This window comes from Alligator sinensis, unplaced genomic scaffold (assembly GCF_000455745.1).
Source record: "Alligator sinensis unplaced genomic scaffold, ASM45574v1 scaffold391_1, whole genome shotgun sequence".
Lineage (NCBI taxonomy): Eukaryota > Metazoa > Chordata > Crocodylia > Alligatoridae > Alligator > Alligator sinensis.
The window spans coordinates 4237536-4252737 of NW_005841889.1; the positions used below are offsets into that span (position 1 = coordinate 4237536).

The 15202-nt window shown below is 41.5% G+C and overlaps 1 protein-coding gene across 6 annotated transcripts in view; it reads left to right on the forward strand.

Annotated features, from left to right (window-relative positions):
- PHF2 (PHD finger protein 2) overlaps positions 1-15202 on the forward strand; it is a 175433-nt gene that overhangs the window by 123844 nt on the left and 36387 nt on the right. For all 6 annotated transcript variants that reach the window (XM_014517077.2, XM_014517079.2, XM_014517078.2 and 3 more), the window contains exons 5-10: positions 2440-2581; positions 5298-5484; positions 6010-6172; positions 11300-11387; positions 12112-12218; positions 13813-13904. In XM_014517077.2, coding sequence (XP_014372563.1) covers positions 2440-2581; positions 5298-5484; positions 6010-6172; positions 11300-11387; positions 12112-12218; positions 13813-13904 — 779 coding nt within the window. The remainder of the gene's footprint in view (positions 1-2439; positions 2582-5297; positions 5485-6009; positions 6173-11299; positions 11388-12111; positions 12219-13812; positions 13905-15202) is intronic.

Genomic DNA, 15202 nt, shown 5'->3' on the forward strand with positions numbered 1-15202 from the left:
TTAGCATTCAGTACTGGTGAACAGACACTTTGGCTCTTCGTGTTTTTATCACTACTGACATTTGCATTAACTTGGTGGCAGAGCAGCTTTAAGGGCTAACAACAACAGTGTCCCCAGACTGTGGAAATCCCACTAGGTGAAGTAAGTGCAGGTCACTGAAGGAGGAGAAAGGGGAACATACCTTAGCTGCCCAGGACCCTCCTGACTTTAGCTCTCCTGCTTTCCATGGCACTACTTTTTTTGCTGTCCTTCCTCACATCCAGCCTGTTTAGGGTAATGCACATACCTTTTGCAGGAGATCACTTTAGACCATCCTGAAATATCTCCCTCAGGAAGAAGCTCTGTAGCCATTACAGAATTGTTGTCCCTTTCTCCCTTCATCCCTCTTCCTTTCATCCATCTCCATAACCAGATCTTTCCTTCCAAACTCAGTCACTGTCCTATGCTACTCACTTTCCCTCCACCAGAGTTTTAATCCTTTGTTACCATAACTCCATCTATTAGACCTTGACTGTTCAACTCCTAATACCGCAGGGGCCACATCAGCAGGGGCTGCACACATGGGCTGTACCAGGTGAGCCACGGACTGTGCACTGTGCCGATTCTCCCACACCCCGCATCTCCCCAAACCCCACGCAGCCACGATTCCACACACCTCCCCCCGAGCATGGCATGGACTCCCATACTGCTGTGCTGCCCTGCACCCTGGGGCACGGGCAGGAAGTGGCAGGCAGAGGAGTGAGGGGAACTCGGAGATCCCAGCTGCCATTTCAGCCAGAGAGATAGGGGACCGGTGGCTGCATGAGAACCCAGACGTCACACATGGTCCATCAGTTGTACAGCCCTGCCTTACACACAGATTGCACTGACCATGTTGCACTGTTCTGTGTATCCGTCCCACGCCCTGCCCCGGCTGGGCAGCACCTGTCAGGGGGTCGTTCCGCTCGCCCCTCTGCCCCCTTGCTACAGCACTGCAGAAACAGATCCTAAAGCAAATGGGACAAATATGTTTCTCTCATAACTTGACTACATCAGGAACATACTAGAAATTAGCTCATTGAACTGCTGTTTTTTTCCATAGGTGGTAGAAGGTCTTTTAAATATAACTGATAGCAGCAGAAGAGAAAAGAGCTAGCACAAACCACAGAACCAAACAAATTACCAGTGTGTTGGCAATAGGCACCCAAAGAACGGCAGGCACAATACGTACAGAACAGAACTGATTTAGTCTCCAAAATGTGAAAGCTATCAACAGGGATGCTGGAAAGTAGTATTATAGTTGTTAGGGTTAAGAAAAATAACACCATGGTCAGGCTTTTTTTGAGTACCTCCCCCTCAAAATGATTTTGAGAGTGGTAGTTAGCTGTGTTGGTCTGAAGTCAGGCGGAAAGCAGGGCAGGGTGGTACCTTAGAGACCCACTGGTGTACAGAGGCAAGAGCTTTCACAGGCAGCAGCCTACTTCGTCAGACACTATGAAAAAGCAAACTCTTGCCTACCAAAGCTTATGCCTCTTTGGACCAATTAGTCTCTAGTAGGGTGCCTGTACATGAGCCCAGAGGCTGCTCTGACGTGCTGTAATTACAGTGTGTCAGAGCAGACTCAATCAATTAATGGTAATTCCCACACTCCAGCCAGCCTCTGCATCTTGTGTATCAGTGTCCCTGTGCTTCAAAATGGCGGCAGGGGCGCTTTATCTAAAGCTCATTCAACAAGCTTTAGAAAAAGTTCCCCTGCTGCCATCTTGAAGTGTGGGGACAATAATACACGAGTCACTCCAGGCACTTTAATTAAAACGGCTCTTGGAACTGCTTTAATTAAAGCACCTTCCCTCCCCTCACGCCTGGAGCATGTGTAAAAACACCTTATGGTGCCACCCTGCCCTGTCTTCAAAATGCCTTTGAAATTAAAAACTTCCCTGTGTAGCTGGTCTTTGTTGATCTAACCTTTAGGCCAGTTTTCAAAATTAAAACGTATTATAGGAATGATGGGAATGGTAACCAATTGGGAAATCAGTTTTACAGCATGAGCAATACAAAAGTCCGCTATATCTGATGTCAGTGTAATAAATAGCATGAGAGGCTAATATAAATATCAGTTAGTTACCTAGATTTAGTTTTGCTGTCATATTCATTGTGGAGCTCCAAATAGTTACATACTGTATATGAATTTGAACAAGCTACTGTGAGTGAAATAAGTAGAGATTAAAATTCATCTAATCATTTTCAGATAAAAAACTTCTGAAATAAAAAGCTCGTGGATTGGAAGTACAGCAGCTGTCGTTAAAGTTACTATAAAATGACTATGGTTCACAGTAGGGAGTAGGAATTATAGTAGATATTGTTAGAAAGTTTAACTCACTGAGACATTGTACATGATGGGTCTCAATCTGCATTTCAAGCTCTTTCAACTCCCTGTGTTTTCCTACATGAATTTTTTAGGACCAGAGAGAAGTGTTGATGTCACTGATGTCACCAAACAGAAAGACTGCAAAATGAAGCTGAAAGAATTTGTTGATTACTACTACAGCACTAACAGGAAAAGAGTTCTCAATGTAACTAACTTGGAGTTTTCAGATACAAGGTAAAGCGGAATGACTCACAGACACTGGAACTTGTGAGAGTATGGGGTCCTGAAAACATCATGAGACATAATAACAAAATATATTAAACTGCAAGGAGATATTTAGATATATAAGGTCCTACCCATGAACATTTCAAGACAAGGGGAGATCTTGATTTCTGATATTTAATATTTTATCTGTAAGTTAGACTCTTATATGAAGTAAAAATGATAATTCAAAAAAATATTCAACAGGATCTTTATTTCAGGGCGTGTCTGTGTTGTACAGCACTGACCATATTGTCTTTGTACATTTAATAAACAATACTAACTGTTAGTCCCACAGCATTATTTTACTGCTGTGGAAATTACCCATTCAAAAATGAGAGAAGGCAAATAAATAGCTTGTCCTGTTATTGAATATTTAACTGCAAATGTTTTTTTTCTCTCCACTTCTTGCCTTAAGTTTAAACCATGCTGATCCTTTCAGAACCAAATATATTTATTTTCAAATATTTGAGGCTGGTTTAAATGAAAATAATAACCCAGAATAGAAAAGGGCAACCAGTCTCTAGAAACTTACTCTACAATAAACTTTCAAAATACTTGCATATCAGTGCAACATGGACTTTTAAGTCACTAAAACACTTAAAAATGTTATCCATGGTCTGCTTGTCTTCATTATATTTGTTAAAAGCACAATCTAAATTTAATGAACATGCAGTCCTCACTGTGTTAAGGCCATCATAGCCACCTGTTCCCACTGACCAGATTTTGATTTCAGGTTCAATGGTATAAATTCATTGTACCTCCATGGAGAGTAAAACAATACAGTGGCTTTTATATAGGTATAACTTAAATCAGGATATGGATCCATTTGTCATCCTGGGGTCTCCAGCTCCAGGGCCTCCTCCATTTGGCAGGTTTGAAGTGAATATACATTTTGGATTTTATGGAGGGTCTGAATGCCTTCGTTTCAATGTTTGCAAAGGAATCTCTTACGTTTGACTCTGAGTCAGATTCAGTGTAGTTGATCTTAAAGTTACTAATTTCAGTATGGAAATTTGCTGCTCGTCTATATGTAAATATACGTAGTACTGAAGTCAAGTCTGAACTACTCTGGTGAAGCAATGAACCAACTGCAATAGTAGTGATCGACTGAATTTTCATTTTAGAAATCCCAGAGGTAGAGAAATTGTTCATCCTCCCCATGGTTGTGTTATGCTAAGCCCTTGACATAAAGTTAATTAGCTGGTGTTCCACGTATGCCTAACGGTGCAAATTACTGCTTTCTGCTTTATGCAGCCATGTTCAGTATTTGACCTGAGATTTTACTCCATGAGTAAGTAGCTTTTGTGGTGATGTGGATTTGTGGTATCCTGAATTTTATGCAAATACAGGAATCCTTCAGACTTTGCTTGGGTTACTTGCACATTTGTAAAGATGATGTTAATAGTGAATAGGGCCCCTTACAAAAACTACATTGCTACAGAGAAAATGATGAACTTGAACAGAAAAAAATAAAGAATGCTTGTTTTAGGAGAATATTCTATTTTACTGAAAAAATGAAGGGAGTTATGATAACACAGACTAAAAGAAAGTCTGGCAGAGAAATATAAGTTCATTTATTTAAATATCCATGATTTCTAACCTAAGTTCATTTGTATTTACTTATTGTTTTAGTGATATGTGCCTGTTTCCACATAAAGAATCTAAAGTAACTTTAGAGTTCAGTGATTATTAGAATTTTCTACAGGGATTTTACAGCTTCCCATTATTAGCAGAGACAGCAATAATGGGAGGTCTTTTATTCTCAGGGATTGCTGGAGCCATCACTCATATGCTGCTGATTTAGACATCAACTACCAAATATTTTATGCCTTAACAAAGACAGTGACATTTTAATTGAATCCAGTGCAGCATCTTTTTCTACCATTTTAATTGGAATTATATTATCAGGGTTTGATGGTAAGCATACAAGACAAATGCATTGCAAATGGGAGCATTTAATTTTAGATTGAAGTACAGGCTGCTCTCACTTAAGATGCACTTTAAAATGCTCTCTATTCTGGGAAAACAAATACTTGTCCAAATACTGAACTCGTCTAAATAAAAACATTAATTTAATTCCAGCATTAGTTAAATGTCCAGCTCATAATGCCAACATGTTTCTTTTACCTACAATCAAATATGTTCAGATGACCTTCCTGTGTTTAAATTTATTACTTAATTTCACAAACCTAAATATAATGACAAGAGTCACTGTGACCACTAGAACTAGATTAAGCCTTTATTAATTGTATCAATTAAAAGATCAGCTTGCTCACATTACCAGAATAAGGACTGGATGCTTAATTTATCTGGATTCCTTCTATTAGCTAGAAAGAAAAGTAACACACCCTTATATACTATATAATACATTCACTAAGCCTAAACAGCATATTAACATTATCTTATCATATCATTATCATTATCAACAATGGTATTAGCAGAATACTAATATGATCAGTGTATTTCACAAAAAGAATGAATAACCCACCAAATTCTGCTTCTAAACAATATCCAGCCTACTGTAAAAAATATGTTTTCCTTATGCTAAAAATATGCCAGGTCATGTTTTGATTATAAATGCTTTGGAATTACTCCAGCTTCAGACTGACATGATTTTTAGATAAATTTTAATGTGAATCTGGATTATTTCAATTATTATTAACATGTTTTCCCCTTTTCTGTAAAGAATGTCCAGTTTTGTAGAACCACCTGATATAGTTAAAAAGCTGTCTTGGGTGGAGAATTATTGGCCTGATGATGCTCTTCTGGGAAAACCAAAAGTTACCAAGTACTGCCTGATATGTGTGAAGGACAGCTACACAGATTTTCACATAGATTCTGGAGGGGCATCAGCTTGGTACCATGTGCTAAAAGTAAGGTTTTATATTGTACTATATATTTCATAACCAATCAAATGCTTACAGCTTTCTTAAGAACTTCTTAAAAGTTATCTGTTGTAAATGATGTATATTGGTGAAGCGTCATTACTTTTCTTTCTGACACTTTCACCAGCTGATGATATGGCTCACAACATGCTAATTGTATCTTCTGCTTCAGAGAACTTTATGCACCTCCTTCTTGTATTACATTTCTCTGTTGTTGCTAAATATCATTAGTATTCTTCTATTGTGGAGGGATAGAGTCTGACAAACTACAGTGCTCTTAAAGTCTGGGCAAACATCTGCTACTAGTGAATTGTGTTAGATTTTGTATATATTTCAAACTTTAAAACTTGCATAACTACATCACATTTCATTTAACACATTTCATTGGTCTGATACAGAATCAACTAGAAAATCTTTTAAAAATTGTGTTAAAATGTTCAGTCCAACAGAGAGACCGGAGTGGTTGTTTTTTGGTTTGGATATTTGTCACTAATTACATCTTTTCTAATGCAGGGAGAAAAGATATTTTATCTCATCAAACCAGCCTCTGCAAACATTTCTTTGTATGAACGCTGGCAGTCAGCAGCAAATCACAGCGAGATGTTTTTTGCAGACCAGGTGGATAAATGTTATAAATGCACAGTCAAACAAGGACAAACACTTTTTATTCCATCAGGTGAGTATGGTGTAAAGGTGGGCGCCAGTGTTCCCCAAAATGTTAAAAATAATGTGTTTCATAGAGCACTCTTTCTTGGCTCAGTTTTAATATCCCCCCCTCCACCCCAGAAATCAGTGTTCTTTCATGCATTTAGTTAGTGGACCAACACAATATCTTTGGTGACCATATGAAATACAGATTCGGAGGCCTTAATTTACTGTTGTTAAAGGCTGCAGATTGGATATTAATGTAATTTGAACCACACTTTCATGTCAGTCAGGGCTGTCCAGGTAGCCAGGGGCCACACGGTGCAAAGGACACAAACCTGAAGGCTGCTTGCCACACAGGTGCCCAGCCCTACGTCTCCCCTGCTGCATGAGCAGCCCAGCGCGCTGTGCCAGCAGCCCAGTTTCACCTCACCTCACATGGGCAGCCCAGCTCTCCTGCTCCCTTCCTTGCAATGGGCAGCATGTCTCCCCTCTTCTGCAGAACAGCCAGTCCAGCTCTCCTCTGATGCACACACAGCACCCTCCTCCTCTCCTGGTCATGTGGCCACTTACAGTGCCGGCAGCCCAGCTCCTGCTTTTGTTACACTGTGAGAGGCTCAACCCATTTCCCCACTGCATGAACAACATGGGCACCCTGGCACCCCAGCCCCCTCCCACTGCATCACCCAGCCCCCAGAAGCAGGGGCAGCAAGTAGGAGCTGGAGGAAGGAGGAGGATCCCAAAGAACCTAACTCTCATGGCAGGAGCCACTGTGGGAGCGGGGAAGTGGTGACAGCCTGCCAGCTGCATGCTAACCCTTCAGGGGCAGCATGTGGCCCATGGCCTGTTTGCTGGATAGCCCTGAGTTAAGTGATGTATTCTGTTCTCCCTGTGCTCTGTATTCCATGCTAAAAAAGCAGACCAGGAGAAGGAGGTGGCATTCAAGATTTTCAGGATGTCTACCTTTCTTAGGCTCTTATATGGCCTCCACTGTCATAGGGTCTGAGCAGCTCCTAGTCTTTCATGGAGTTATGCTCCCAACACCCCTGTGAGACTGATGTCCATTTTACAGATGGAAAAACTGAGACATAGAGAAGCCAAGTGCCTTGCCCAAGTCACACTGGAATTCTGTCAGAGCTGGGAAGTGAATCTTATTCTACTAAGCCCCAGGCTAGCATCCCAAGCCCTCTTCCTCTCAGAGAGGACAACACCTGTTCAGAACAGCATTTAAGCACATACTAAACTTGAAGCTTGCTTGCCTGACTTAGGGCCAGTGGTGTAGAGTCAGAGAACTTGTGAACAGCTATATAGTTTTTACTTCACTCAGGCTGCAGAGATACAGTGGGGAGAGCAAATATTTTAAAAGAAGTAAGCTCCAGGGAATGAAAGGGATTGTTTAGAGTTATCTAGGAGTAGTGAAAGTAAGCTGAGCAAAAGAATAACATCAGGAATATTTTTATAACTCAATTTGATTGTAAAGACTCCCCAAGGAAGTGATGGAAACCATGTAACACTTGACTGGACAAAGCATAAGAAAATACTCTTCAGGGAGCACATGTGCACTGTGAAGAAGTGGAGTGAGGGGATGGACATTCATAGCTGAGGGAAAGCTGCTGCTCTGGAGTGTGCAGTAACTGTTATATGTGTATGAGGCTGTACAGATACAAGGGAGCTGAACACCCCGACTTCAACTCTGGATGAAGCAGGGTTAAAGTTGAAGTAGTTTTGCCACATCCTGTCACCACAGGCTCATTTACCCATAACTGTTACAGCATAACAGCTGCTGCATGCTCCTGAACAGAAGCTCCCCCCAGTCTTTGTAGCAACTACAATTATACATTTGTCCATACCCTAAATCAGGGCTGCATGCCACACAGGCTCCACCAAGGTCCCCAGACCACATACCTTTGTGGACAGTCTGTCACTGTACTGTGCATCCATATAGACACCCCCCACCCCCTGGCCCCAGTGCTGTACTGCTCACCTATACGGGCTACTCCCCTGCTGCTGCACCACATCCCCACAACTGGTATGCTGTGTGCCCGCATAGGTCCCGCTCTGCACTGTGCAGCTCTTGAGTTGCTCTCTACTCCCCATACTGCATAGTACTGCCCTGACCCATAGGGCAGGGTCCAAAAGTAGCAGCCAGAGAAGGGAGGAAGAGCTTGGAGACCTTGGCTGTTGTTGCAACCAGAGCAATAGAGGGAGCAGTGGCTGAGCAGGAGCCTGGGGGCCACAACTGAATGCCTCGTAGGCTGCATGTAACCTGTATGCCTCCAATTGGACAGCCCTACCCTAAATGATCTGTTAGATTTTTTTGTCACTTGTTTCTATTGTTCTATAAAATCAGAACATAAGTATTAAAATATATATACTTAGAGGCCTCACTTTAATAAGGATTTCGATAAAGCCACCTCAGGTTGAGCAAAATGCAGCCTGGGGGCTGGATGCGGCCCACCAGGCCATTCTATCCAGCCCGCAGGGCCCCTAAAAATTTTGAAAATTAATATTTATCTGCCCTGGGCTGCCTGTCATGTGGCCCTCGATGGCTTGCCAAAACTCAGTAAGCAGCTCTCTGTCCAAAATAATTGCCCGCCCCTGAGCTACATGCTAGTTTTGCATAAACTTATTTTAGTATAAAAGGTAAAGGTAATCTTATTTTCAACATTCTGAACATGCTAAAATGACTGGTTGGCATCCTGCAATAAATTAAGACATCATAAATTATTCAAGGCAGCATTCAGATTTATAGTGTTTAAGGCCAAAAGGGGGCATTAGACCATTTAGTCCAACTTCCTGTATATCACCAATGCTTAATTTTTAACTGTGGTAGCCATGTATTGAGTTCAGTAGCTTGCGTTTGGTCAAAGCCAGTCTTCCTCAAAGGTGTCTGGTCTTCATTTGAAGACAGCAAGGAAAGAGAATCCACCACTTCCCGTGGTGGTTTGTTCCAATGATTACCCCCCGTCATTAGCAAAATACAGCGTCATATTTCAAAGTTTGAATTTCTCTGACTTTACCTTCTAGTCATTGGTTTCTGTTATGCCTTTCCCTGCTAGACTAAAGAGTCCATTATTACCTGGACCCTTTTTCCCTGTGAAAGTAGAGACCAGGGCAGGTATTCGAAAAAGGGCTAGGCAGGGTCCAGGATAGGATCTAGAGGCAAAGTGCGGTAAGACATCAGACAGAAACTGGCATAGCTCCAGCAAGGCCACTCAAAGCCTGAAGGAGAGGATTTGAATTATGCTTGTCAGTAGCCTGCAGAACCCTTTTAGGGCTGACTCTAAGGCATGGCCACAAAGGGGCAAAGCTTCATGCAGGCCATGGCCCAGCCTGGTTAGGCTGTGCTGTGAGCATGTGGTGCTACATGGGCTCCCTGGTATTCGCTCATCATAATTTTGTTATGGAGGCAGCAGGGTCTAGTGCATGGCCATCCACCTGGCAGCCTGCACTTAGCCTGTTAAGTTGCAGCTCTCAGGCTCCTGCTTGGCTGCCGCTTCCTCATCACCAGCTGCAACAGCTCTTTCCCCCTGTTGCCTCTTCCTGTCCCCACCCCAGGGTAGGGGGAGGGACGTGCAATCTGCAGTATGGAGAATGGAGGGTGAGCCAGGGCCATGTGGACACATGGTGCAGCAATGGGGTGGGGGGCTGTGACCACATAGTTGTGTGGTACAGCAGCAGGGGCATCCATGTGACCTGGGAGCCTGTGTCTCATCCTGGTATGGCCGGCCTGGCATGTGGCCCTCATTGGTATGGCCCACAGGGCATGTGGCCCCTCAGTCCCCTGGAAGTTGGACAGCCATGGTTTAGTCCAGTGGATAGGACACTGCATTGGGTTTCAGGAGAACTGGAATTTGCTGTTTTACTGACCTTCCTGTGATGTTGGGCAAGTCATTTCCCTTCTTTATGGCTCTGTTTCCCGCCTATTTAGATTGTTAACTTGTTGGGGTAGGAGTTACCACTCTCTGTGAATTTATACAATATGTGGCATAGGCAAGTGCAAACTGGATGTTAATATAAGTAGATATTAGTAATGTTCATCCTGATATTCATACTGTCCAGGCTGCACCTGCAGGAGCTGTGCCCTATTGGGGTCTGCCTTTGCATTCTGATGCTGAATTCATTACCCACTTGAATTTTACTTTGACCATAAATAGTACGAAGTGGGTGTTTTTCTCATGACCATATGTGAAACAGATGGTTGAGTAAACACTGAACAATTAATAGAGATTTGCTAATTTGTGAGGGGGCTCATGCGGGAGTAGATTTCTGTATGAAAATAAGTATTTGGAAAACACCTGTTCCTAGTGCTACGGTAAAGCCAGTATCACTAGATAACCAGCACTAAAAGTTTTTACGATGGTGGGGAAGCAGCATGAAATGAGTTCTCACTGTTGCTACTGCAGCTTTGCAGAGTAACAACAGTTAAATAGCAGCACTATGAACAACAATACACATACAATCTCTTCTTCTACATACACCTTCATCTCACCACACTTGAAGTTGGCTTCCCATGGGAGCTGAAGTTCTCAACACTTTACACAGTCAGGTTCTTTTTTATTTAATATGCAGTAGGACAAAATTCAACCTTATTTTAAGTATATTTGCTCTAACAGAGAAGATGTTCCTGACCCTAGGGCTGAATTGGACCTAGATGGCAATACAAAAAGTAAGAAGCCATGGGAATGCAGCCAGGATGTACTCACTCAGAGGACAGGGTAGATATGCACCTTATAGACAAACTAAATCACACACACACACACACACACACACACACACGTGTGTGTGTGTGTGTGTGTGTGTATAGTGTGTGTGTATATATATATATAGACTACATATATACTATAGTGTGTGTATATATATTGATATATCTCTGTGTGTGTGTGTGTGTGTGTGTGTGTGTGTGTATAGCATAAGCTTTTCTGAGCCCAAGCATACTTCATCAGATGCGGTGAAAGGACAGCATAGATCAGTGTATAATATAAAGTGTATAATACTTAAAGTATTTTACACACACACACATTTATACGGTGCATATCTACCCTGCCTTCTGCTTGACTTCAGATTAACATGGCTAACTAGCTCTCTCTTCTCATAAATTACTCACAATCATAGTTCCTGCTTTTATTCACCAGAGTCTCCTTTCTCTGTCTTACAGGTTGGATTTATGCAACTCTAACACCTGTAGACTGCCTAGCATTTGCAGGACATTTTCTACATAGCTTAAGTGTTGAAATGCAGATGAGGTGCGTTCACCTGTATTTTTAGTTTTGTCTGAAATTTTTAGCTACATTTTGTTTCTGGCTTGATGTGTTATTCGGGGGGCAGAATTGTTGTGTTGGGATCTGAAGTTTTGGCTGAGGCCCAGTTTTAGCTCTAAAGAATTTATATTTCCTTTGTGGGTTCAAAAGACCATGCATTTGCCATATTTCTCATAGAAATTAGCAACAATATTTAGTAATTATATTATTATATTATTATACTTTAAAGGCCTAATTCAAAAGGCATGTGTAAGTCTGGCCCCTTTTTAAACACCCTGAACTGAGAACACCCTGAACTGATGCAGTTAGAAGTAGCTTATACAGATTCTAATCATGTGTAAGTTTGCTTGAGTTCTTTTACTTCCCACGTTATAGCAGCAGCAGCAGATTTATGTTGAAAATTGGTGGAATGTTACCTTATGCTATCCATCCTTCTGAATATTGCCCTCTCTTTGCCTCCCTGGACTCCTTACAAAGTAATAGAAACTTGCAAAGTAATAGAAACAGTTCTTTATTGAGGTCTGACAAATAGTGCAGTAAGACCACTTTCTGTGCTTAATTTAATATTTCTCTTTATTTTTTAACACTTCTCTGGGGGATAAAGCCATCAGACATTTTCATTCCAGCATATTGATAAGCAATGCTTTTCACTGGGTAATAATGCTTGTGATCCATTACATTTAAAGTGTATTTTTGCTTTGTGTCACAGAGCGTATGAAGTAGAAAGGCGGTTGAAAATTGTCAGCCTAACCCAGTTTCCAAACTATGAAACTGCTTGTTGGTATATGGGGAAGCATCTGCTAGAGACGTTCAAAGGTAGAACAATGTTTCATGCACTCTTTGTTTACTCAGCTGTGGTTGTGTGAGAATAGTGTTACTACTATTTTCTGTTGATGTGCAAGACAAAAGGTGGACAATGGCCAAAACCACTAGTGTTAGTAGACTCAAGTCTTTTGAGGTTTGTCCAAGGTATCAACCAAAGGTACAGAGAATTGTGCTCAGCTGGTAATAAAACACCCAGATAAATTTGGAAAGTACTTGTTCTCTAAACCTCTCTCTCCTACTGATACAACTTAGTCAAGACATATTCTTCTGATAGAAGGGCTCCTCTGTATCAGTGCAAAGTGCCTTTGTCTTTTGTCTATAGAAAGGACCATAATAATAGAGCTGCAGACAAGACAGAGTTGAGGCCTCATCCACACTAGAAAATGTACTTGGATTGCTTCATAGGCCATGAATGTTGGAGCCAAATCTCTGACACTCATGGCCTATGAAGACAGGTAATATAGTTTTTCCACAATGTACCAAATTTGCACTTGTGTCCTATGTGCTCTCCAATTTCCAACCAATTTTGCAGACCCTTTTATACACAGAGCCTTGTTTCTCGAGTAGTATGTTGATTTGAGTATAGGACCATTTACCCTTGCAAAATAAAAAGTAACATGGTTAAAAGGAAAGCATAACCTGGTCCTTTCCTAATGTCAAGTATATAGCCTACATTGGCACTAAAAGTTTTCTGGGGAGTGTAAGTTCTTAACTTGTACTTCTTGAAAATTAGTCCATCCATTCATTCACACATGCATTGTATTTACATATTCATTTGATATACTGCAAGCATTTTGCTTTTGCCTTAGGAGCATCATAATATCTGTCCAGAGAGAGAAAAAACACATTTTTTAAAACAAATAAAATAAATGGCTGTAGTGAAAGAAGAGTAAAGATTCCTGAGACTTCAAAGAAAGGGAGGAGACCTTGTGAATTCACTATGAGCAAAACTAACAAGCAAAGCCATTGGGAACCCTTTTCTCAAAGAAAAGTAGGATTGTTTGTCTGGTATAAGCAGTATGTCATAGGATCAGTATCTGATCAGTGGCAAACCTTTGAATAGAGTGTTTTAGATACCAAACATTGTTTTCAGAGCAGCTAGAACTGTGAACAATTTTATTTTATTGTAGCAGAAATTAAAGAGATTGTCAAATATATCCAAGGGAAGGGTCTAATTTAAAGCCCACTGAAGTAAAAAAGAGCTCTAGGGTGCAATATGGATGTTTGGGTCCTAGAACCAATGTTTGTGTAGTGTGAAGCCTAGCATGTACAAATATGGGAGCTAATTCAAACTAAATGACAACTGACTCACTGACTTCAGCCATAAATTCCAGTGTACGCATACCTTATAAGAACAGAACAGTGTCGGGACAGGTTGAATGTATTTTATGGTGCAGTAAATACACTCCCTATTACTATAGAAGTTGTAGCTGTGACTGGTTTGGTTTCCACTCTATACGTCTTACAAGATCCAAACAATCACAGTTAGGTTTAAAAAAAAACCAACCAAAAAACCAACCAAACAAGTATTGAACAGAGAATTGCTGGCCACTCTTGAATGCCATCTTATCTTCCTTTTGTTTAGGTTTGCACAAAGCTGGGCAGCAGCCTCCTCCTCATTTGCTCCAAGGGGCAAAAATTCTCAATGGTGCTTTCAGGTCATGGACTAAAAAGCAGGTAGGAAAAGGTCTTGTTTTAGTGTTCTGTACCATTGGCTTGTGAACTAGCAAGAGCAAAAGAGCAAGACAGAAGAGGAATAATGTATCAATGTAGCAAAAATCAAGAATCCTAGATTCCCAGAGGAGAGGGACCTGTTAGTGGAATGACTGGTAGAAAAATTATTTGCTTCCTGAGTCCCTGGACAGATGTAATGTTTAAATTAGGGCTGGGTATTTGACCAGTCAAATAAACCTTGGTCAATTTACTGGTCAAATATCAACCAAAAATTACCAATAGGTCTGAATAATACACAGAAAAAGCACAAATTTTCCATTAAGAAATGTGTCAAAAAGCATTAAAAGTCATATTTATTTCAAGAAAACCACAAAAAAGTAGTGTTTTTGTAAAATTGCTATAATCTTTGACCGGTTAAAAAATATGTATGCAATTGACTCATCAATTGATGGTATTTGACTGGTTGATTGAATGGCTTGTCAACCCTAGTTTGAACACAGGTATAGCTGCAAATTTTGGCAGCCTGGACAGAGGTTGGGTGCCAAGCACTGACCTCTGTGCAAAGGACTGCTGCTGTATGGTGGTATGGGATGCTGCTGCCTTGGTGCAAGCTCCTAGAACACGGGCTGCTGCTGTTGTGCTGCAGGCTCCCTGGGGCTGTCATTCTGGCACTGCTGCCCTACTTGCCCACCCGTAATTCTACTGCTGGATTTGAAGTGCTGTATAGGGCGAGCTTACAGATATGCATGGCTGAAGAAGTGCTTCACAAATGGCTGTAGTGCTTCAAGGCTTATCCTCAGAAAATGAGAAGCATCTTCAGATCACTTCCTTTTGAAGTGCTTTCTCCAATTACTGTATCTCCATAGAGCATGGCAGGGTATTGTTCACTCCTTGGCATCCCACAGTGCATTGCTCACTACCCCATGGGTCTGCTCTCCTGTGCACTTGGCTGTCCTCAGGAGCCTCTAGAAGCCAAGGGGCTGCAAGGAGTCCTCTTCTTTAGCTATCTAGCAACAGGAATCCCTGCATGCCACATGGCTGCCAGTCTTCTGAAGATGACCCCAGATTGGAGGGCACCACTGCTGCATGCTTTGTAGTGAGTTTGAAGCACTCTGGCAGGAGAGTTTGATGGGGGGTGCACACAGAAGTGCTCCAAATTCAGAGTGCTTGAAACACATGCCTGTCCATGGCTTGATTTTTCAGAAAAGTCAGGCATGCAATTCTGTACACAAAAATGTGTAGATAAGCCACTGGTCCTTGCAAATAGGTCATCCAATGGGTGTCATAGAATCAGAAAATCA